Source organism: Leopardus geoffroyi, chromosome B2, assembly GCF_018350155.1.
Source record: "Leopardus geoffroyi isolate Oge1 chromosome B2, O.geoffroyi_Oge1_pat1.0, whole genome shotgun sequence".
NCBI classification, from domain to species: domain Eukaryota; kingdom Metazoa; phylum Chordata; class Mammalia; order Carnivora; family Felidae; genus Leopardus; species Leopardus geoffroyi.
In genome coordinates, this window is record NC_059332.1 from 16,707,457 (window position 1) to 16,731,694 (window position 24,238).

Sequence of the window (24,238 nt, forward strand, 5' to 3'; positions counted from 1 at the left end):
ACAAATAAGAACTTTTTTAAAGACAGTCAGATTCCCTTGTCTTGAAGGTCATTCAGGTTTGTATCCTGTTGCGCTTTCATAAGAAAGATTCCAAAAACTCTGGCAATTTTTCTAAGAAAGTCCTAAACGTAGGACTGGGGCCCGTTTCGTTCTGAGTCTTACTCTCCCTATACTTGAAACCACAAGAAAAATACTGCATGATGATAATTTCTTTGAGCAGTATGTGCTCAAGACAGCTCTATTAAATATTCAGGAATTCTGGAAGCCACACAACCCTGGGCAGCTTTAAAGTCAAGTCTTGGTGGGAGTATTTTCACCACAGGGGCAAATGCTACCAATTGTCCCTTCCCTACCCCAGGGACCAGCACATGACTGGCCCTCAATCGAAAAGAAAAGAAAAAGAAAGAAAGTTTAAATTGAGGCTAACGCTAACCAAGACAAGAAAGTATGAAATCCATTTGATAAACATTTCTTTTTTTTTTTTTTTTTCAACGTTTATTTATTTTTGGGACAGAGAGAGACAGAGCATGAACGGGGGAGGGGCAGAGAGAGAGAGGGAGACACAGAATCGGAAACAGGCTCCAGGCTCTGAGCCGTCAGCACAGAGCCCGACTCGGGGCTCGAACTCACGGACCGCGAGATCGTGACCTGAGCCGAAGTCGGACGCTTAACCGACTACGCCACCCAGGCGCCCCGCATTTGATAAACATTTCTACCACGAAGGCTCTTGGGGTTATAGCGTTAAATCTTCAGAAAGGTGAAATCCTCAAATCTTTATGCAGAACATCACAACCTCTCACCAGGTTAACGAAGATATTGTTATCTTACCAAAGTATCCAAGAATAGTTTTAATCTTAGTGCTCAAATAAAATCATAAGAAAGGATTCATTTGCAGTGGCTGTCCGCAGTCTCTACTAAAGGTTAGAGAAGAGCTTTAATTTTTGCTCGATATACTTAAGTGAGTTCTGTGGTTCACCGCGGAGACATACAATTAAATTATACAGACAATTTAATATAATGAAAAACTTACTTCAGATACGCAATCTAGGTTATACCAGAAGAAATAAAAAATATTTGTGTAACCACACATAAAAAATAGGAAGAAAGTAATAGTACGTATTGTTTAAAACTCCTGCCTGTAATGCGAAGGAAGTCACTCTCTTCTCTCCCTCATGCACGTACCCACCCACCTTCACCTATTCAGTGACCGTCTGCCAAGTGCCTACTACTCTATGCACTAGGAACTGGGGCAAGTACTGGTGGTGGGGCAGTGGGCAAAAATTAACTGGAGGAATCCCAGCACTCACAGGAGGCAGGGGTGAGTGGGTGAGGGGCAGGGCTTAGCGAGCCGAGGTCTCTCTCATTCGCCGCGTTTTGGAGACTGTCTTCAGGCTAAGAGCCACAGACAGCCATTAAAGGGTTTCATTAAACAGTTTCTGAGTGGCTAACCCCATGCTCGGTGGTGGGCCTCCAGAAATAAACACCCCACAGCAACCCCCCCCTTCCCTGCTCCTGCGCAGTTAGCGCGCTGCACCCCCAATACGATCTGTTCTGCGGTCTGGTGGAGTCTACTTCCCACTAACTAACCATCGGACGACGTGTCGATGCCACTACCTACATTTGTTCTCACTTAAACATTCTTCAGTCCTCTCTGTACCCTTCCTCCCTCGTCCACAGAATCTCATTTGCTGCTTCCGAATCTCTTCTTAAAGGAAACAGTTAATTTTGTGCTTGGTGCTCAGGGCAAAACTCTTAAGGCATCGCCACTCACAATTTTATACTCCTCCCACAGGCAGTCCAATCCAGTAAAACACACTCCGAGTCGTGAAACTGACAAAAGGATACCATGTCTGGGTGAAATGGTACTTTGCTATTTCCACAACAGTGTTTAATTTTTTTTTTCTTCTTAATTTAGTTTCCAGAGTTTCTCTCAGTTGTTTAATCCATTTTCAATTTATTCTGCCTCCGCTCGCTTTTATTTTCTATTCTTCCTTTCCTGGGATTCTATTCCTTGGTTTCATGCCCACACTGTCTAGTGCTTTCTCTCATCTGTGTTAACAGAAAAGAACAAGTCTCTCTGTAGGCAATAAGTATCTGAGCTTGCTTCCCTCTTTTTCCTTTTGCCCCACACGTAGATTACAGCAGCCAAGTGGAGAAATGTCTAAATAGATCAGCAGTAACACAGATTATCCTGTTAAGTCACCGTGCGACATTATTTACGTAGAAAATACTGAGGCATGTGCATGGGGTCGGTTACACATGAAGCAAAGAGTGTAAGTTGAACATAACCTGTTCCCCCCCGCCCCACATCATTCTTCCATGAGTCCCCAAGTGAACCAACAGAAAAAGATCCATTCCTTTGTTCTTCACAGTCCTCCGGGATGCGGTCCTCAAGGCCGCTCAAATCCACACGTCGTCATCTGAACCACTTCATCTCTCGTACCAAAAAATGAAGTGGTGGATGTAAATATGTACTCTGTGGACTCTCAAGCAAACACGCTTTGAAATTTTAATCTCCCTGAAATCAGGATTCATTTTCTACTCAATTATAAGAGCACTGTGTCACGATTCAACCGGCAGTGACTTTCCCTTTCTAAATGGTGCATGAAATCAGTGCGCATCTCACCATCAATAGCATCTTGAAGTCAATGGAATATGCCATAAAAATGCAAGAGAATGCAAATCGATGATATCGTGAATCCCATAAAATAAAAATCCTGTTAGCTACTGAAGTTTCTAATTTAATGAATGATTACTCAACAGATAAGTAATCAGTCACAGAATTTGCATTCTGCTAAGAAAGTAGGAAGGATTTTTGCCTATCGTATTCTACGGGCAACAAAGTGTTGGGTGTTTTTGCATTTAAACACCACGGGTACGGAACGTTGAAAGACATTTATTTTACACTGGTGTACTAAAAAATGCTTTGATTTACCGTTGTGCAAATCATCTTCTATGTGGCTGGCACAGTCTATCTGAACAACAATGATCTCTTAGCATCTGGTGTTTTTAAATCTACAAATATTGACAGGATTGACCTATGGTGCCTTTAGGCCAGACACACTGCCCATATCATTAAAACAATTCTAATCCTTCCGTGGTTCAAATTAGCATGGTTCGTTACACTAGGAGAAAACTTCATGAAACCTGAATGTTTAAATCTAAAATTCCAAGTACTAAAATACTAAAAGAAGAGGGCTTCTTTTCCCTAAAAATCAGAAAATCTGTTGCAGTTCTCCCAAGGGAAATTTGTTAGGCATCACTGCCAGGCTACATAAAACCTCATGAATTTTGATTCTACCAATTCAGATTTCAGGATAATTTGGCCAAGAGCTGAGCTAAGGTGATGGGTTCTTTTGAGGGTTAGATTTTTTTCTTTCCTATCTACTCCCCAGGGCTACAAAGAATGTCTGAAGCACAATACAAATTTATTGAAAAAAGAATGAACTAACAACCTTACAGGAAAAACATGATGCATTTTTAGGGCATATATTAAGAACGCCGAATTTATAAGTGTTTTTATTGAAAATAAACATCCATTAACAAGCTCGTTTAAACACATTATTTCCTAGCAATTAATTTATAAACTCAAGGACCACAACTTGTCAAGAATATATACTTGACGAGTGTTACTACATACTAAAGTAACAAAACTGCATTCCTTTAAAATACTCTGAAGTTCAGACATCTCAATGAAAAGTACACCAGCCTTTCCTCTGGCTGGGAACTTGCATTTAGTAAATTGTTAATGCCCTTCTAGATTTATTACATTTTGATAAAGCCAACCAGGTTTTGTTTTATTGCACAAACTTTCTCCCAAACTATTTTAAAACCTTTTTATCTTACTTTTATGGCATTAACATTATTCATTTTAATTTAATGAAATGAGTCCAAATTTTCCATAATGCACCTCAATTTTAGTCTCAGGAAGGACTTCACTGTCCCTAATCTAAGAACAAGCCCTTATATTTTCTTAAATATGCTTAGCAGAATTCTTAAGGAAGAGAATGTCATTAGCATTAAAGCACATTATTAATATATAATATTATTCCAAATCAGCCTCATTTTTTAAAGTAGCATATGCTGTACTTAAAAAAAAATGGGAGTATTTTTTGTACTTCTTGCAAACTTACTCATCTTATAAGAAGCTTAAAAAAATTAGGAAAGTAGGTGAGCAAAGTCTAGGTTTCTCATGTACACCCTAATTAGAATTCCACAACCTAGTTTTCTGCTCATTAGTCTGTTAGTCTCACTTCAGAATTACTCTGTCTAGTTTGTCGCAGAAACCTAACTTCCCTCAAGCTTCCCCGGATAGCAGGAGGGTAATTCCAGGGCATAAATTATGCCTATGTTAACAAAAATCCTACTTGTCAAGTGATTCCTCGGAGCAAATCTGAAATCACAAAGTTACTTGAGCAGTCAGTACGGATTCCTTACACTGTCTCTTAAACCATATAAACCATATATATATATATATGCTTAGGACCTCCTTACTCTCAGATCCATGGTAAAATGGATGATTAACAGAAACTATTTTGTACATACAAAACTTTCTGGTGGCTGGAGTATAAAACTTCAGAGTGATATACCCCAGGTGCTGGAAGGAGATGGCTGGCGTTATGACGGCAATGTCAGGATTTTGCTGTTTGAGACAGAATTAATGCGAAAAATTCCAGTGCAAGCTGACCTACGATCTCTACCTTCTTCAGTACCCACTGTCTGAATCCTATTTTTTCCTGCATTATCACAACATTTTTAAAGGAGGTGACTTACACACTATCATAATCTCATCACTCAAAGGGTCATTTAGAATAGGACTCATAGATTCAGCTCTCACCCAGTTAGGACACGAAATAATGTTAGAACAGCACAGTCCAAGACAAGGACTCGAAGCCTCCTCATTTCACTTCCTGCTTGCATTCTCCTGGGGGTAATGTTAATTGACATCTTCCAACTGCAGCTATTTAATCTTTGTAACCCTAAAGTTTATAAGGCGCTGAATTCTAAATTTCTAGCTTAAAATCCAGGAGCGTTTTTGTAGAACATTTCCCGAAAATCTTGAGTTCACAGTGTTCAGATACAGAGAGCAAATTATTTCAGAAATACAAACTGGTTTTAAAAAAACAATTAATATAACATGCAATTAAGTGAGAAATCACTAACAAAAACATAAATAAAATCCCCAAAAATGTGAGGAAAAAAATTGTCAAGAGGGTAAAAGAAGAAAACAGCATAGACATTAATGAAAGCAGTAAATATGAAATCGTGTACAATTTAACTAAAGCAATAACTTAGAAGGTAATTAATACCCTGAAGTGATTTGAATTAAAAAAAAAACCAAATGCTTAAAATAAATTAGCCCAGATTCCAACCTAAGAAATTTGGTAACAGAGTGAACGCAAAGAAAAAGAGGAAAAAATATAATAAAAAAGCAAAACTTACTGATAACTTAAAAAGATGCTACAAAAGAGTTTGAAGAAAATCAGAAGTTGGTATAATTGGAAGTGAAGCAGACAAGCCTTTTGTAACACTAATCAAGAAAGAGAGAAAAAAGCACAAATGAACAAAATTAACAATGAAAAAATCCAGCAGCAATGAAAGAGTAAGAGAATACCACAAATGACTTTTTACCAATAAATGTGAAGACTTAACAGAATGTATAAATTATAACAATATAACGTACTCTCTGATAGAAGAGAAAAAAGAAAACTTGAGTAGATCCATACTATTATACTGATTTGACACTTAAAAATATACCCTCAACTCCTCTTGAAAGTCAAAATAGGGGCACCTGGTCGGCTCAGTCGGTTAAGGGTCCAACTTTGGCTCAGGTCATGATCTCATGGCTCATGAGTTTGAGACCCATGTCGGGCTCTGTGCTGACAGCTCAGAGCCTGGAGCCTGCTTCAGATTCTGTGTCTCTGTCTCTGTCTCTGTCTCTCTCTCTCTCTCTCTCTCTGCCCCTCCCCTGCTTGCGTGCTCTCTCTCTCTTAAAAATAAACATAAAAAAATGTTTTTAAAACAAAGTCAAAATATATCCTACGACCTTCCTATAAAGCTATCATTCCAGTATTAAACAAATACGTCCATAGGAAACAGGAGGATAGTTCTCAGATCACCTCTACTGAGCTACTATAATTTTGAAATAAATCAGGCATGGATAATTAAAAGAAACTAAAACTACAGACCAATATCTTCAGTTTGAACCTGGATATAGAATACTTCCACAAATATATATTTTTCAAATTTTATTTATTTATTTTGGAGACAATCTTAAGCAGGCTCTGCACTATCAGCGTGGAGCCCAATGCAGGGCTTAGTACCGTGAAACTTGAGATCACGACCTGAGCTGAGACCAAGAGTCCGAAGCTCAACGGGGTGAGCCACCCAGGTGCCCCAGAATTCTTCATCAAATATTAACAAATTAAATCTAGCAGTGTATTTAAAAAGATAAAAATCGAGACTAAATTCATTGTATTAAGAGGATACAAGAGAAATTTAAACACTAGAATGAGAGAAGGGAGACCACAAGATTAAGCTCTACATATGAAGAAAAACCATTTGATGAAAAAAAGATCCACTTATGATTCTTTTAAAAATCTCAGTAGATCAAAAAGATAACCTCCTTATGCTACTTAAACAAGCGCACGCGTGGACGTGCACACACACACACACACAACAAACAAACAAACAAAACCCTGACCCTCCCTTCCCCTAAAAAGACTTTAAACATTTTCATGAAATATTAGAAGCATTCCCTTTACAATCAAGAACAAGTCAAGGACACCAATACTACCATTCTTTTGATTTTACCAGAGCCTACTGGGTAAAACAAGAAAACTAAATAAAGGAACAATAATTTAAAAAGGTGGAAACAAAACTTTCATTACTGCTAGCATCAGACTGTTTACAAGAAAATCTAAAGCACCTGCAAACAAATTTTTGGAATGAATGATTCAGCCAAGTGGCTGGATACAAGATGAATATACAAAAAATATACTGCATTTCTATTTGCCAACAAGAGCTAAAAAACAATTTCACATATATACACACACAATCAATGTAATCAGTAAAAAAATAAAGTTTCAAGAAATAAATTCAATAAAATAAGTACAAGATCCATATGGAAGAAACTATAAGACAAAGAAAACACAAGAATCAAAAATATATTATTTTTGGAGATAGCCTGAAAATTGTGACAATCATCAGTTTGCCCCAAATTCAATGCAATCCCAAACAAAGTCCCAACAAGTTATTTTAAAAGCTGATTCTAAAATTTAAATGGATGAACAAAAAACTAGAAATAGTCAAAACACTTTAGGAATTTTCCCTGCTATGTATTGAAACATGTAGTGATAGTAATTAACACATTGTAATATTAACTCACAGATTAACAGAAGAGAACAGAGAGCCAAGAAACAAACCCATACCTATCAAGAAAATTAAGATGAAAAAGAGTAAAAGGAGAATCAATGTAATAAATACTCTGGGACAAACAGTTATCCATTTGGGGTAAAAAAAAAAAAAAAAAAGAAAGAAAGAAAGAAAGAAAGTGGAACCCAAACTCACACTGTATTTTTTTTTTTAAATAAACTTCAGATGTATTTTTTTATCTGAATGTGAAAGGTTTTTTTTTTGTTTGTTTTTTTGTTTTGTTTGTTTTGTTTAGAAGAAAACAGAGAAAAAACATGTAAGACCTTGTGGGAGGGAAGAATTTAAGGCAAGCAAATATATTTAAAAATCTCCAGAAAAACAACAAAAAAAAAATACTAATCATAAATGAAAAAGCTTAATAGTTTGATGATATTAAAACCAAGAACTTCTGTGTACCAAAAGGTACTTATTTATTTATTCATTTTCAAAAATTTTTAAATGCTTATTTATTTTTGAGAGAGAGAGAGAGAGAGAGAGAGAGAGAGAGAGCACAAGCAGGAGAGGGGGAGAAAGAAGGAGACCCAGAACCTGAAGCAGTCTCCAGGCTCTGAGCCGTCAGTACAGAGCCCGACGTGGGGCACGAACCCACGGACCGCGAGATCATGACCCGGGCCGAAGTCGGACGCCCAACTGACTGAGCCACCCAGGCGCCCCCCAAAAAGTACTTTAAAGAAAGTAAAAAGGTAAGCCCAGAACTAAAGCACATAACATGAATAAAGAGCTGTTATCCAAAATATATTTAAAAAAAAAAAGATGTTTAAAATGCATAAAAGATACAAGTAAGCATTTCAATAAAGTGGTATACAAGTGAAGACATGTTTAACATTATTACTAATTGGGGAAAAATAAATCCAGAGCAGAACAAAATACTATTTTTTACCCATCCAACTGGAAAAAATAAAAACAATGACAATACCAAGTACTGGATCGCACAAAATGAATTCTTAGACACTGATGGAGGAAATGTAAAATTTCCAAAAAACTCTGGAAAACCATCTCGCATCATCTTATGAAGCTGAACATCTACGCTCCCTGTGTATGTCCTGGAAAACTCACACATGTGCACTAGGCTATGAGAGTATTCGGAGCTGCACTGTTTGTGACAGCAAAAAGGGAGAAATAACTGAAATCCATCAACAAGAGAATGGAGGTACATATTGCGTCATGTAATAAAATATTGTTACAGCAATGGGAAGAAATAGCTACTTTCAACAACATGCATACATTTTAGAAACAAGGCTGAGTGAAAAAGCTGTTAAAATTAGGGAACATAATTTTATTTTTAAAGCTCAAACTCAAGCAAAGCTAAAAAGTATACTGTTTGAGAATATGTAATTATTTTTATGAAGCATTAACATGATGAACAGAAAGTTGAGGAAAGTAAATACCCCTAAAGAGCAGACAGAGGGAAATACTGACGAGCACGCAGGTTGATGCAATGGTATTGACGATGCGCCAGTTTTCACACTGGGTGGTGGAATGAAAGATCACCATGTTGTTTTTATGCTTTATAACACATTACGTACAGGGGCACCTGGGTGGCTCAGTCGGTTAAGCGTCTGACTTCGGCTCAGGTCATGATCTCATGGTTCATGAGTTCGAGCCCCGTGTCGGGCTCTGTGCTGACAGCTCAGAGCCTGGAGCTTGCTTGGGATTCTGTGTCTCCCTCACTCTCTGCCCCTCCCCCTCTCGTGCTCTGTGTCTCTCTCTCTCTCAAAAATAAACGTTAAAAAACAAAAATTTGTAATACATTACATATATTAACTTACATATGTCAAATATTGTATGGTAAAAATTTAAAACAAAGTATTAAAATTAAAGCTTACACAAAAGATAGACTATGAAAGCTCTCCTGAAAAACCGATCTATTTATTTCTTCCTAGTTTATACATTTTCCATTCCCACATCTGTGACATTCACTATTTTATTTAAATCCCATGTGGGGCGCCTGGGTGGCTCAGTCGGTTGAACGTCCGACTTCGGCTCAGGTCATGATCTCACAGTCCGTGAGTCCAAGCCCCGCGTCGGGCTCTGTGCTGGCAGTCAGAGCCTGGAGCCTGTTTCAGATTCTGTGTCTCCCTCTCTCTGACCCTCCCCTGTTCATGCTCTGTCTCTCCCTGTCTCAAAAATAAATAAAACGTTAAAAAAAATAAAATAAATCCCATGCAATAATTTTAAGAGTAGTGTCAGATATGATGGATGTTAAGAACAAGTAAGGAGCACTGTAAGGAAGAATATAATGACGTTATGGAGAATTATGTGAATGTTACATGTTACGTTTATCCCCAAACTGATTAAAATTAAAATAAATCAAAGTCATCTAATTTTCATTCATGTATTCTTTCTCTCTAGAAAGAGTAAAAGAAACACATTAACATAATTTAGTGCCCTTCTTTATTTTATTGGTGCGTAATGGGCAAAGTCACTTTCTTAGCCACCCTATTACACTAAACAGATTAATCTTTTCTTAAAATGTTAGAAAACAATAAAGATCTATCAATGACCGAGGTGTTTTTTCTTTTTTTGTGGGTTTTTTAAGGGCTTGCCATTAGTGCTAGATTCAAATTAGTTACTTGTACTGATGGTTAAAAAAAAAAAAAAGGAAAGGAGGAGAAAGAACAATAAATAAATTGAACAATTACAGTATCTTCAGTGGAGAAAAAACCTTAGAACCACAGCATTGTAGAAAAATAGCCATATATAGAAGACAAAAGTCAAACTTTCAGGGGGAAAAAAGCAAAGGCCTGTTGAAAAAATAGTGAAATTAAAATAAAATTAAAAAAAAAAAAAGGGGGCGTCTGGGTGGCTCCGTCGGTTAAGCGTCCGACTTCAGCTCAGGTCACGATCTCGCGGTCCGTGAGTTCGAGCCCCACGTCGGGCTCTGGGCTGATGGCTCAGAGCCTGGAGCCTGCTTCCGATTCTGTGTCTCCCTCTCTCTCTGCCCCTTCCCCATTCATGCTCTGTCTCTGTCTCAAAAATAAATAAAAACATTAAAAAATTTTTTTAAAAAAAGAAAAAATAGTGAAAAAGTGATCTGCCCTAGATGAATCATCCTAATAAAAATAACAAATTTTTACAGCATATTATCCAAAGGAAGAAATGAATTTCCTTTAATCAGCAGCTCGGCCAGCAAAGATTTGAGAAATCTCAATACTTTTATTACTGTAAGATTTTTATCTCATATTGTTAAAGACAAAATGATATTATTCCTTAATTATATTTGAGAGAAAAACTATTTCATTTAAAAAAAATTTTTTTTAAATGTTTACTTACTTGGGGGGCGGGGGGAGGTGTGAGCAGGGGAGGGGCAGAGAAAGGGAGACACAGAATCCGAAGCAGGATCCAGGCTCTGAGCTATCAGCACAGAGCCCAATGCAGGGCTCGAACTCACAGACCGTGAGATCATGACAAGAGCTGAAGTTGGATGCCTCACCGACTGAGACACCCAGGCGCCCCAAAAACTATTTCATTTTTATTTTTATTTTTTTTTTTTTCAACGTTTATTTATTCTGGGGACAGAGAGAGACAGAGCATGAACGGGGGAGGGGCAGAGAGAGAGGGAGACACAGAATCGGAAACAGGCTCCAGGCTCTGAGCCATCAGCCCAGAGCCCGATGCGGGGCTCGAACTCACGGACCGCGAGATCGTGACCTGGCTGAAGTCGGATGCTTAACCGACTGCGCCACCCAGGCGCCCCAAAACTATTTCATTTTTAATTTGCCCCGAATGTGTGCGTAAAAATGAAAGCCAAGTAGTAATTCTAGGCAGCGAACCGCACAGAACAATGCTCACTTGGTATTCATCCTCGGTCTTAAATAAGTGTAGCCTGCCAAGTGTAGCCCACTGGATTATTCTGAAACTCATTATCCAATTTCTTTTTCTAGAACCTTTGTTCGCTTCCTCCTTCCTATATAGGCATTTAGTTCACTGTTCTTAAAATTCTTTGCCACGGGAGTAAGAAAGAAGGAAATGCAAAACAAGCACACATTTATTTTTCTCCTTGCAGCAGCTCTAAACCATTACTGGATGTAAAGCATCTCTTACAGCCTGTGTGTCTTAACATGCTTTATGTCTACAGCAATGAGGGAAGGGACCTTTAGTCAACCTTGGAAAGGGACAGCATGGCTATAGTGATTTCTCTGTTCTTTCTAGGCTTTTCTGCAAGAATATCATTAAAGGATCCTGTTTGTTATGGACCTTCCAGATTGCATGGAAGAAGGGGGTGCGAGAAGAAGAAAATGGAGAGACACTTCAAGGTTGCTGCACATCACAACATAACTATTCAGACCAACGCCACAGCATCTTGGAGGTTTGCAGGTTGGTCCAAGGGATGGAAAACCTGAATAGCCAGAAATATTTCTACTAAAGATACTTAGCTAGGAACCTAAATCGATTTAAAAAAAAAAAGAAAAAAGACTTTCCATTGGATTCATATATAGCTAAATTACTGTCAAAATATTCCACTATAATTAGAAAATATAATAAGGACAAAGAAATAATAAGTCATGAAATATAAATGCTATAATGGGAGCTTTAATTATATCCTTTTAATCGATTTTACTCATTAACATACAGTGTTGGGAGACGATCCACCTGTCTTCCCCTCTCCACAGACTATTTAATATTGAATGTATTTTTCATATTATCTGGAAAAACGAACACTAGGTTTTCTACCATGAAAACCAATTTTTGCCTTTAAATTTTTTATACAAAATTGCAACCATTGTAATTAATAAAAACCATAAAGCCATATAAAGGAAAGTTAAGCTTCCTCAAACCCTTCCTTCCACCTTTGTAAACATATTTGTGTGAAATGTGTATAAATACGTAGGCGTGTATGCCTTTGAAATTTGATTAAACTTATAAACTGAGATATTTTACAAGCTACCGTGCAATTTCATTTTCCTCATTCCTCAATAAACCACCACTGTCAATTGAAAGAATTAACGTTTCTTGAAAAGGTGCAGAATATATCCCAAAATACAATGTATTAAACTGATTCAACCATTCTTCCCCCTGACTAGCATTCATATAATTTTATCTATCTTGGGCTTTCGCCATGACAAAAAAATACTGCATCACAAGAACATACAGAGATAGGCACATACATGTTGAAACACAGGCATCACATTGGTACTTTTATTGCTATGGGACAGTCTCATAAATAGGACTTTCGAAAGAGCTGCAACGATCTCTCATAATCCTACCAGCAATATCTTAATTTGTAGAAACAGTTACAGAATAGCTACAGAAGTAGCTAAAGCACTTCAGGAAGTAAAGTCCATATACTTTCAGGTATCAATCAGTCTAAGGTGATTTCTAATTCCGTGATATGTTTTCACTGATAGATTTAGTAAGGCTGCAATTATAGGGATCTGAATAGGAATCTCTGTTAAGAATACAGAATACATTGGGGTTGACTTTAATTTACCTTTTTTTGACACTTCTGCCCCATTAAGTTCTTTTTGTGCTTCTTCAATTTTATCTAAGAAAAACAAAGAGATTTTACAAATCAATGCGTCATATACAAATAAGAATGCGGTAAGACAAACACACTACTTATACAAGGAGCCTCATACATAGTAATCAATATTTATTGAATTACTTATGAAATAAATATGTGTAAACTGTTAAAGTAGTGACATATTCCCTTATTTTAAAACTGAATATATAATTTCAATCACGTCTTTGTCACAAGGACGAGTTGCAATCAATGAATGTTTCCATAATGCAAATAATTAGTGCGTTTTAAATACTGAACGATAATTAACACATGTTTAGGTGCCTAATAAATACCTAAAAATAAAGCTTTCCTTATAAAGATACATGAATGTCAGCAGTGATTTTATTAGAGAGATGTAACAAATGCCTGCTAGCTTAGAAACAAGTCTAAACGAAGTCCATGGATGGCCTAAAACCTATGCCAAACATGGAAGAAGGAAAAGGAAGAACCGGGCAAGAAATGAAAGGAGAAGCAGAAGAATAGTGGAATACCCGGCCCTCTTGCCAACGCTTGGTACCAGGATAGTTACGTATGAAGTGTGTGGGTAGCCGACTGCAACAGAGAGCCACTCTATCAGAGTAATGACTCTAGAACTGTTACACGTGAGCCAGTTCTGAACGATCAGGTGTAACCCACAAGTAATAAAGGTGTAACACACAAGTAATAATTACCAAGGCGCGGGGAGGGCTGCCCCAGGAGCAGACAGGAGAGGGTGATGAGCGTGGGCCCAGAGCCTGCAGTTGTTAGAGCTGAGGCTCGGAGCACAAGTGGATTTTGTAAAAAAGCGTGTGTTCTCCTTTGGTTAACAATTAATGTAAGGGCGCCTGGGTGGCTCAGTCGGTTAAGTGTCAGACTTCAGCTCAGATTGGAGTTCATGAGTCAAGCCCCATTTCCAGTTCAGTGCTGACAGCGCAAAGCTCGCTTGGCATTTTTCTCTCTCCCTCTCCCTCTGCCCCTCTCCCACATGCGTGCGTTCCCTCTCTCTCAAAAGTAAACATTAAAAAAAAAACAACAACGATTACTTTAAATTGTATAAGGATGTACTTATTTGATGATGAAGACAATAACTAATTCCAGCTTTAATACGGGGGCCTAAGTACTCGTTATAATGGTAGAAGTTACAAAATTCCCAGGGTACTTTCTTGTACTGAAAAGAATACAGTACCAATAATTACATAATATTTTAGTTAACGCATGGAAGTATCATTTAACAATTTTCAAAATATTGGTACTTCAGCCATTTACGCCCTCTGGCGTCCACCGCCAGTTCCCAAAATGGTCTCCAGTGCTAGGCCTACCGCCACTGGCCACGCAAGATCAACTTCCAAAATGTATCCTTTTCCAAACGAATAAAAGACACGGATCCCCACCACAGGGGCCCTCTGAACCACCTGCTTCTTCTCCCATTAACCTTGAGGAAGAAGCCAGAAAATTCAGAGAACCTTCCATTTTCTGATCAAACTTCTTTTAATCACAGATTGATTCACCCGGTCGGCAAAATAAAAGCGGAGTGGGAGCAGCAGGAAAAACGGAGTCGAGCTAGCTTGAAGTATTAGACACTGTCAGCACTGGTCAAAAATAAATTTTCATCCTGATAAGTGTATCCCCACAGCAATGTCCTATTTGTTTGCTAATTATCAGATCCAGCATGAGATCTACAAGTAGAGGTAACCTAGAGAAATATTACGATTTTTCTTATTTACAAATTTTGGTTATTTCTCATGAAATGACAAGCGAACTGGAAACGGTCCTAAAAAAAGAAAAGAAAACAAAACAAAACAAAAAGCAAAACACCTCTTATTAAATGTAGAAAGTGGACCCTGCATCAACAGTAATTTTATTTCAAAAAGAAAACTACCAAATGCATGGATGAAATCTGTGTTAACATAAGTAACAAAAGGACAAGGGCCGCTTTTTAAAAAAGTAAAATATATGAAGTATGCTGTATACCTTTAAAATGTAAAGAAACAAACCACGAATTTAAATACACAGTCCTTGAGAAACATAAAAAGGAAAAAACACTCTCATTTCTATGCCAGCAGTCCCTCCAAACTTAAGAACCATAAATATATACATACATATTATATATATTCTAGTAGTAATGACTGTGTTTAAGAGTTTATGCACACATAATTTGGCATTATATAATAAAACACCTTTTTTTATTAACAGAAGTGATTGTGGCTCAAAGCAACAAAAACTCATGATTTAACACATATTTAAGAATAACTGCTATTCAGTACACTGAGGTTTGGCCACCTTCTGCTTGCACTGGTAACATAAATTCTTAGAAAAATGACCTCAATTTACATGTGATCACAAAATACTGGTCTTTGTTGTTGAATTTTCAATTAAGTTGCCTTTTTCCCTTGATAATAACTATGCATAAATCAGCAGATTTAGGACATCTACTTTGGTAGGTATAAGTATCTACTTAAATTCTTTTACCGAAAGCCCCAGTTCAATAGGTAAACACAATTTTCATTTAGAGAGCTTGTAATAGTCAGTATTAAAAGCCTTTGCTTCAATTTTTAGAGAAAGTCCTGTTTATATTTAACCTATGCTTTAGGATTTTTCAGGTCAAATATGTTTCAGAGACACTCCAAAATCACAGAGAAAGGACTCATACATTGTCTGCTCTTAATTGGTTCATACAAGGCAATTTACTGATTTTTAAAGCACTATTTATCATTTTTTCACTATGACTCAGAGCAATAAATGTGTTTTTACATTTCAACCAATTACACATGTGTACACATAATTCAGAAACAAACTTACCCACACTCCATCTTCCATCTTTTCCTATTAAAAATGAATAATGCTCCCTTGCCCAGCCAGCTGTATTGATTTTACAACCCACTGCTGGATTCAGAACCTGATATAAAAAGAAGTTCCCTACGCAACTTTTTTACTTTTTATTTTTTTCCCCTTTTCCCTTTACCAAGGGTAACACTTCCCAGCAGGAATACACGATCTCACTTGTAAGCCTGGATTTGGGGGCCTGGGGGTGTTACTTAGAATGGGATCTCAGATTCGGAGACACTTCCGTCATGCCCTCCATGGCACTGTTATCTGAGGTAACAATGCACAAAGAAATACACATCGAGAAATAAACTGTAGTTTCTCTGTTGCTGTTAAGAATAAAAATAGATACGTAAGCAAAATGGACATTCACACCATGTCAGTCGGTCTAAAGTGAGTAATGCATTCTTACTGTAATGAGTTTTTAGCGTATTTAAGATGTAATTCTAATTAGTTCAATTTTTACTAAATGTATTTGGAGGAGCTGTCACCTGGTAAAGACTCCAGCAACATGAATGGATCCATATCTTTTCTACAATCCAGAGGGGCCCATGGCTGAGCAAGTAACAGGCCAGGAGAAGGGAGAAGCTACTAATCATGTAAGTCGTATTTTGGTTCTGCAACTGTTGAAAATTTACAACTTCTTACAGATTTCCTTCCCCAATAAGGCACAGAAATTGTGAATGGTAAAGATTATGAACAATTTTGTACAATGCCTCACGTATTTAAAAACTTCTGTACACGCAAACCATGTAAAAATACTTTATTTCCATCATCCATAAATAATTAAAGGGAAAACATCTCTTTATTTGTGAAAAATAATCTGAAACCATGGAGCAAAAAAAAACAAAAACAAAAAACAAAACAAAACAAAAAAACACCCCAAAACAAAAAACAAAACCAAAACCAAGTCCCAGAGCCCTTAAGAAACAACCTTTCTTGGGGCACCTGGGTGGCTCAGTTGGTTACGCGTCCCACTTTGGCTCAGGTCATGATCTCACAGTTTGTGAGTTTGAGCCCCATGTTGGGCTCTGTGCTTACAGCTCAGAGCCTGGAGCCTGCTTCGGATTCTATGTCTCCCTCTCTCTGCACTCCTCCACCGTTCACACTCTGTCTCTCTCAAAAATAAATTAGCATTAAAAAAAAAGTTAAAAAAAAAAGAAACAACCTTTCTTGGGGTGCCTGGGTGACTCAGTCAGTGGAGCATCCAACTCTTGATTTTGGCTCAGGTCATGATCTCACAGTTCATGGGACTGAGCCCTGTGTCATAGCACAGAGACTGCTTAGGATTTTCGCTCTCTCTCTCTCTTTCTCTGCCCCTCCTCTGCTCTCTCTCTCTCTCTCTCTCAAAATAAATAAATAAACTTTAGGGAAAAAAAACCAAAATAACCTTTCTTTTAGCGCTCTGGGGAGAAGACTGAATAATTGAAACAAATCACAACAGTAAAGCAATCCTCCTGGTAAGTTTCTGCTCTTGACCATTTCCACCCCGTGGTGAAGTGGGGTGGGGGTGGGGCTCCCTGAACACCACCCCTCAAAAGCCTCAGGATGCAGGGCATCCCAGCTTCGGGGACCAACACACAAAGTCGTTAGGATTTGATTCCACAAAAGCTGGATTTTCACTGTGGTGAACATCCACCCCGTGTCAGGAACAACAGGAGGGGCTGAAGATGGGAGAACAAGCCAAACCAAACAGACAGGCTTTCCTGGAGGGGCTTACAGATGATCATACCCTTTAAACAATCCCTTGACTCTCAATTTGAAGGTAAATATAAAGCCTCCTCCGCCTCACCCCCAGCCCCACTGCTGTTTTCTTTCCAGCTTCAGCCGCCCCCTCGGGGCAGGCCCCGTCAGCTCCCACCCCATCCCTTCTCTTAACACCCTCATTCACAGTCTGTCACTCCCTGCTCTGTGCCACCACCAGACCTTGCATACAGAACCCTGTCTCTCTGCGGTGACCTGTCTCGTGATCATTAGTAATCATGACGATATGACGGCCCTGCGTGATTTACTGATTGGAGAAATGCTGGCAATAACCTGCCAGGCTGCAGAGAAGCGCTGGTGCATTCTGAGAAAGAGAAAAAGGGATCCAGGCACACAAACTTACAACCGGCATTGGGTGGTTTCACTGAAGAACCCAGCATCATATCCTCTTTAACGCCACAGATGATTTCGACATTTGGGAAGCTGTATGCCTACCGTGAAACACACTTGAGTAAACTCTTTCTTACTCCATGCGATCAAGAACAAATGATCTCTACCTTCATTTTACTAGCTCATCCTTCTCTGCCACTTTTCGGATCTGTACCTAATAACCCCGGCTCTAACACCACAGACTCTCCCTCTTCCCTTGGCCCTAAAAGCACAAAGAGAAAAGCTAATAGTAGAATCGTATGAAGTAGATCCTAATGAACTGTAAAAGGCACCTCTATTTACTGAAAGAGAAGCCATCTGATTGAAAAAGGATCACCATATGCGACTGTACTATTTTTACTACTAAATAAGCATAACTCCTACGTCCCCTCGTTACCCGTCAGCACAAGCTCCCTTACTCTTACTGTTAACTGCTACAGCTATTTCAGTAAGACTAAATATAGACAATGATGTAATGTTAAAAACGCATCTAATACCCATACATGCTTTTAATTTTTTTTAATGTTTGTTTATTTTGAGAGAGAGAGAGAGAGAGAGAGAGAGAGCGCGCGCGAGTGCCAGGGAAGGGCAGAGAGACAGGGACAGAGAATCCCAAGCAGGCTCCGTGCTGTCAGTGCAGAGCCTGACGCTGGGCTTGATCTCATGACCTGAGCTGAAATCAGGAGTCTGACTGAGCCACCCTGGTGTCCCCAATACATGCTCTTTTAAATGATACTTGTCCCTGGTGTTCACTACTAAATCAGCTAAGTAAGCCCACATTTGTAAGTCACACATTTTAACCTGTAGTTACACATCTTTGTGCCTCTGGACCTGTGTCTTTCAGGAAGAGGACACTGTGCAATAGTGCTGAAAATGATTATCCAGACCAGTAATATTTCAAATTGGAAAATACCGCCTGAAGTATACAGGGAAAAAAATACAAGACTCAACTCTGTGCTAATGAATTTGAAAATTGTGATTGATTAGTAAAAGGTTCCAGAGAGCATGAAATTACTCAACTTGATCCAGGAATAACCACAGATGAAACGAAGAAAGTTACCAGAGGACGACAAAGAACTACCTTGTTTAAAGGTTCCAGGCCCAGATGCTTTTGTTATCAAATTCTTTCCAATTCTGAAAAGTAAAGCATTTCCTAAAAAGTTTCAGAGCACAGGATAACACAAAAGCTGTTCTAAGTCATTTTATAAAGCTGATATGGCCCTGACATCAATGTGACCAAAGGGGAAGAAAAATCAGCACCACAGACAAGTTCCATATATGAATATGGATTTAACAATCTATATCAAGGGGTTCCTGGGTGGCTCAGTCAGTTAAGCATCCGACTTCAGCTCAGGTCATGATCTTACAGTCCATGAGTTTGAGCCCCACATCAGGCTCTATGCTGACAGTTCAGAGCCTGGAGCCTGCTTCATATTCTATGTCTCCCTCTCTCTCTGTCCCTCCCCTACTTGTGCTCTGTCAAAATAATAAAAACACATTAAAAAAAATAATCCTTGGAACAGAACAGAGAACCCAGAAATGGACCCACAGATGTATGGCCGGCTAATCTTTGACAAAGCAGGAAAGAATATCCAATGGAATAAAGACAGTCTCTTCAGCAAATGGTGTTGGGAAAACTGGACAGCAACATGCAGAAGAATGAACCTGGGCCACTTTCTTACACCATACACAAAAATAAACTCAAAATGGATAACAGAACTAAATGTAAGACAGGAAGCCATCAAAATTCTAGAGGAGAAAGCAAGTAATAACCACTTTGACCCCGGCCGCAGCAATTTCTTACTCGACACGTCTCTGGAGGCAAGGGAAACGAAAGCAGAAAGAACTATTGGGACCTCGTCAAGATAAAAAGCTTCTGCACGGCGAAGGAGACAATCAGCAAAACTAAAAGGCAACCAGCAGAATGGAAGAAGATATTTACAAATGATATATCAGATAAAGGGGCAGTATCCAAAATCTATAAAGAACTTATCAAACTCAACAGCCAAAAAACCAAATAATCCAGTGAAGAAATGGGCAAAAGACGTGAATAGGCTCTCTTCTAAAGAAGACATCCAGATGGCTAACACATGAAAAAATGCTCAACATCACTCATCATCAGGAAGATACAAGTCAAAACCCCACTGAGGTACCACCTCACACCACTGAGAATAGCTAAAAGTAACAACTCAGGCAACAACAGATGTTGGCGAGGATGCAGAGAAAGAGGATCTCTTTTGCACCGCTGGTGGGAATGCAAGCTGGTGCAGCCACTCTGGAAAACAGGATGGAGGCTCATCAAAAAATCAAAAATAGAACTACCCTACGACCCCGCAATTGCACTACGAGGCATTTATCCAAGGGATCCAGGTGTGCTGTTTCGAAGGGACACATGCACCCCCATGTTTAGAACAGCGCTATCGACAATAGCCAAAGTATGGAAAGAGCCCAAATGTCCATCGATGGATGAATGGATAAAGAAGATGTCGTGTATATATATATATATATATATATATATATATATATATACACACACACAATGGAGTATTACTCAGCGATCAAAAAGAATGAAATCTTGCCATGTGCAACTATATGGATGGAACTAGAGGGTGTTATACTAAGCAAAACTAGTCTGTCAGAGAAAGACAAAGATCATATGACTTCACTCATATGTCAAATTTAAGATACAAAACAGATGAATATATGGGAAGGGAAGCAAAAGCAATATAAAAACAGGGAGGGGACAAAATATAAGAGACTCTTAAATACAGAGAACAAACTGAAGGGGTAGTGGGTGGGGGGATGGGCTAAATGGACAAGGGGCTTAAGAAGGACACTTGTTGGGATGAGCCCTGGGTGTTACACAAAGGGGATGAATCACTGGATTCTACTCCTGAAATCACTGTTGTGCTGTATGCTAACTAACTTGGATGTAAATGAAAAAATAAAAATAATTAATAATTTAAAAAATAACAATCTATACCAAGAAGTACAGGGGCGCCTGGCTGGCTCAGTGGAGCATATGATTCTTGATCTTGGGGTCGTGAGTTTGAGCCCCACGCTGGGGCATAGAGATCACTTAAGAAAACTTAAAAAAAAATTAATTTTTTTAAAAGAAGTATATTCAAAGTTTGGAAAGCCACACCCAAGTAGGGTGTGAAATAAGTATGCAAAGATATTTCAGTATTAGGAAGGATACTGTTGTAACATGACTGCAGCAGGACAATGGAGGAGGAAAAAGGTAACAATGTCCAGAACGGACTTGACTAAATCACATCTATCATTAGTATAAAAACAAAAAAACTACAAACAAACAAAGAAAAACCTGCCAACAATAAATAGAAAAGGACAGACTTCACCATATAAACCAAGTATTATTCTAATAAACACGCTAAAACAAAGAAACTGACCACCAATCATGTTCTCATTTCCTTGAGGAAGTCTTCCCCAACCCAGTCTCCTACCACTGGTCTGCACCCCCAGCACTGTGCTCTCACCCCCAGAGCAGTGTTCACCACTGCCAGATCTTCTGGGATGATTTCTACAACGTTAACACACAGGATTTATTCAATTCAGAATATATTAGCTCCCGTGTGCTAGCCTAAAGATACACAAAGATGAGCAATTCTACGTGCAGGAACTTACAGAAGGAAACAAGCCATCTCTCTACACGTGTAACAGTGTGACTCTATCCACAGGGTGCTAAGGGAACACAGAACGGGGAGATGTGGCCGTCTTGGCAATAGGAAGAGTCCTGAAACAGCTTCATGGATGAAATACACAGGCTGAAAATAAACAGAAGATGAGTGGTCTCACCATGGAGAGTGGATGAGGGCATTCAGGTAGGGGATCATGAGGAGGTTGCAAAGGCAAAGAAGAAGACAAGAAAGTGTGTCAGGAACTCAGAACAGTTTGGAAACAAACCTGGAGAGAGCAGGTCTAAAGATACAGGATTTGGAAACTGCCGTCTTACACATCTAGTAGTTAAAACTATACCACAGAGTCGGTGGAAGTGAAAATACGACTACTCTATGAAGTGATCTGGCCATAGGTGGTGAAGATCTTTGAAAACCCACCCGTCCTTAAAATTGTGACTGAACTGCTGGAAATCTAGACTGAGACCATGAAAGGAGTGGAGCAAAGGCCATTCATCACGGTGCTTCTTCTTCTATGAAAAACTAAACCATCCACAGCGCCTGGGATAAAGTAGGTGTTCAATAAGTATCTGTTGAGTGAATACTTGAGAAATGGTCAAGTAAATATGGTACCTCCATATGACAGAATATTAGAAAACTATTATACTATATGTTTCTGGAAGGAGGACCTACTGAGCCAATAACTACAGTAATGGTGGCCCCAGATTATATAAATTTTAAAAGATTTGACAAAGGATTTTAATGGGCCACCTACTCTCCAGTTAAGAATTGTGGCACACTGAGAGGCAGCTCCAACTGTTCAGGAGTAGGTAGAAGAATGGGAAACCCAAGAAAGAGACAAAAACAAAACACAACAAAAGGAACGCATGAAAAAATTAGAACCAGAAATAATTTTAGTCACAGAGATCAAGAGAACAGTGTTTCATTGTCAAATCGGTAGATGAGGCAATCCAGAAAGACTGAAAAAGCTTCCACTGGGTTGAGCAATTAGGAGGTCCTGGCGATGCTTCACAAAAGCAGGAGGTGAGACAAGGAGGCTGGGGGGCCGAGGGCGGAGGCAGTGATGGGACGGGAGGCAGAGAAGAGACCGGGGCAGAACTATATTTCAAAACATTCAGTGGAGAAGAAGAGAGTGAACTGGGGAGCCACTGAGAAACACAGGGTTAAGAGAAAGACGTTTGGTATGGTTTTCAAAGACGTTTATAGGCACAAGGTGGGGAGCCCATAAAACGAGAGCAAAAATAAAGGGAAGAAGAGGACATAGGCAGGGGCAAGACCCTTAAGAAAGCAGAAAAGAGCATCCAGAGTCTAGAAGGGCTGGTTTTGAACAGGGGGAGAGCCAGGGCCATCCTCTGAGGTCACAGGGAAGGAGAGGAGAAGGTACGTCAGATGAAAAACCTACTGATGGGAAAGATGAGTTTGACGGAGCGCAGATCCAATGGACTCGATTTTACTGAGAGAAGAGGCATAGCATAGCTGGCTACAAAGGAAACGGAGCTCAGTGTTTCTGGGACAGGTCTTCCAGACTGGCTAAGGTGAGCCAAGTTATTGATGCGAATGGAAGAGCTGACCGGTTTTAAGGCCCTTTTATTTAAGGACAAATAAAAGCTCTTGATGAACAACAACTAGGGAGTCTGTGAAGTAGAAACCTACGTGTATCTGACGGCTCCCACGTGCACAGCAGTGCTGTTTATCCTAACAAAGTCTGGCAACCTGCATGAAGAATTGGAGAAGGAATGCCGAATTTGGACTTTTCCAGGGGGAAGGACGAAAAGAATTCCGCCAGATGAAGGCGCTAGAGGATGGTTCCTGCAAGCAGCCAAATACACAAGATGGGGTAGTGGCTCGGTGGGTGGTGGGTCAGGAGGAGCCGAGGAAGGAAAAGACGGGAAAGTGAAGGCAGGGGACAGGGAGCAGGACCAAAATGTACCATAAAATTCCAACTGTGAAATGCCTAGCCTTGCTGTACTTCCACGCATACGGAAAAGTATACCTTTATGTATTTTGCAGAATTGTCCATTTATCTTTCGGAAAGCATATTTCCGTTGTGACGCTGAGAAAAAATTACAGTTGTTCAAAGAGAAAAGTTAAAAGCTTCACCATGCTTTTAAAATTATGGATCAAGGGTGCCTGGGTGGCTCAGCCGGTTAAGCATCTGACTTGGGCTCAGGTCATGATCTCCCTGTCTGTGGGTTCGAGCCCCGCGTCGGGCTCTGGGCTGACAGCTTGCAGCCTGGAGCCTGAAGTCTGCTTCAGATTCTGTCTCTGTCTCTTTGCCCCTCCCCTGCTCACGCTCTGTCTCTCTCTTGCAAATATAAACAAACGTTAAAAGAAATCTTTTAATAAATAGATAAAACTGTGGGTCGACGAAATGCAACGTTTCTTCCATAAGAAAATCATCTTGATAGCAAAGCTAACTATGGGGTGACAAAATGTACACGGACACACTGTGAATATGTTACCACTAAACCATCTCAGGCTTTTGAATTATTTTTTGTCTCTTAATAACATATACCTGGTTTCACTTTGCAGACAGTTCCTTAGCCTTGATGAGCAGAGCTAAGTACTAGGCCACTGTATGCTAACTACTTATAATAGTGGGGTAACTATACCTTTCCACCCCTAGAGGGAGCTGGGAAGACCACTGGTTTTTAGAGCTGAGCACACGTTTCCTAAGAAGTCAAAAACTAAGCAAACTCCCAGAGTCTCC

The 24,238-nt window shown here is 39.2% G+C and overlaps 1 protein-coding gene across 6 annotated transcripts in view; it reads right to left on the reverse strand.

Moving 5' to 3' along the window:
- The window catches only part of HIVEP1 (HIVEP zinc finger 1), a 148,669-nt gene that overhangs the window by 59,072 nt on the left and 65,359 nt on the right, over positions 1–24,238 (reverse strand). For all 6 annotated transcript variants that reach the window (XM_045497395.1, XM_045497391.1, XM_045497392.1 and 3 more), the window contains exon 3: positions 12,866–12,919. In XM_045497395.1, the coding sequence (XP_045353351.1) occupies positions 12,866–12,919 (54 nt within the window). The remainder of the gene's footprint in view (positions 1–12,865; positions 12,920–24,238) is intronic.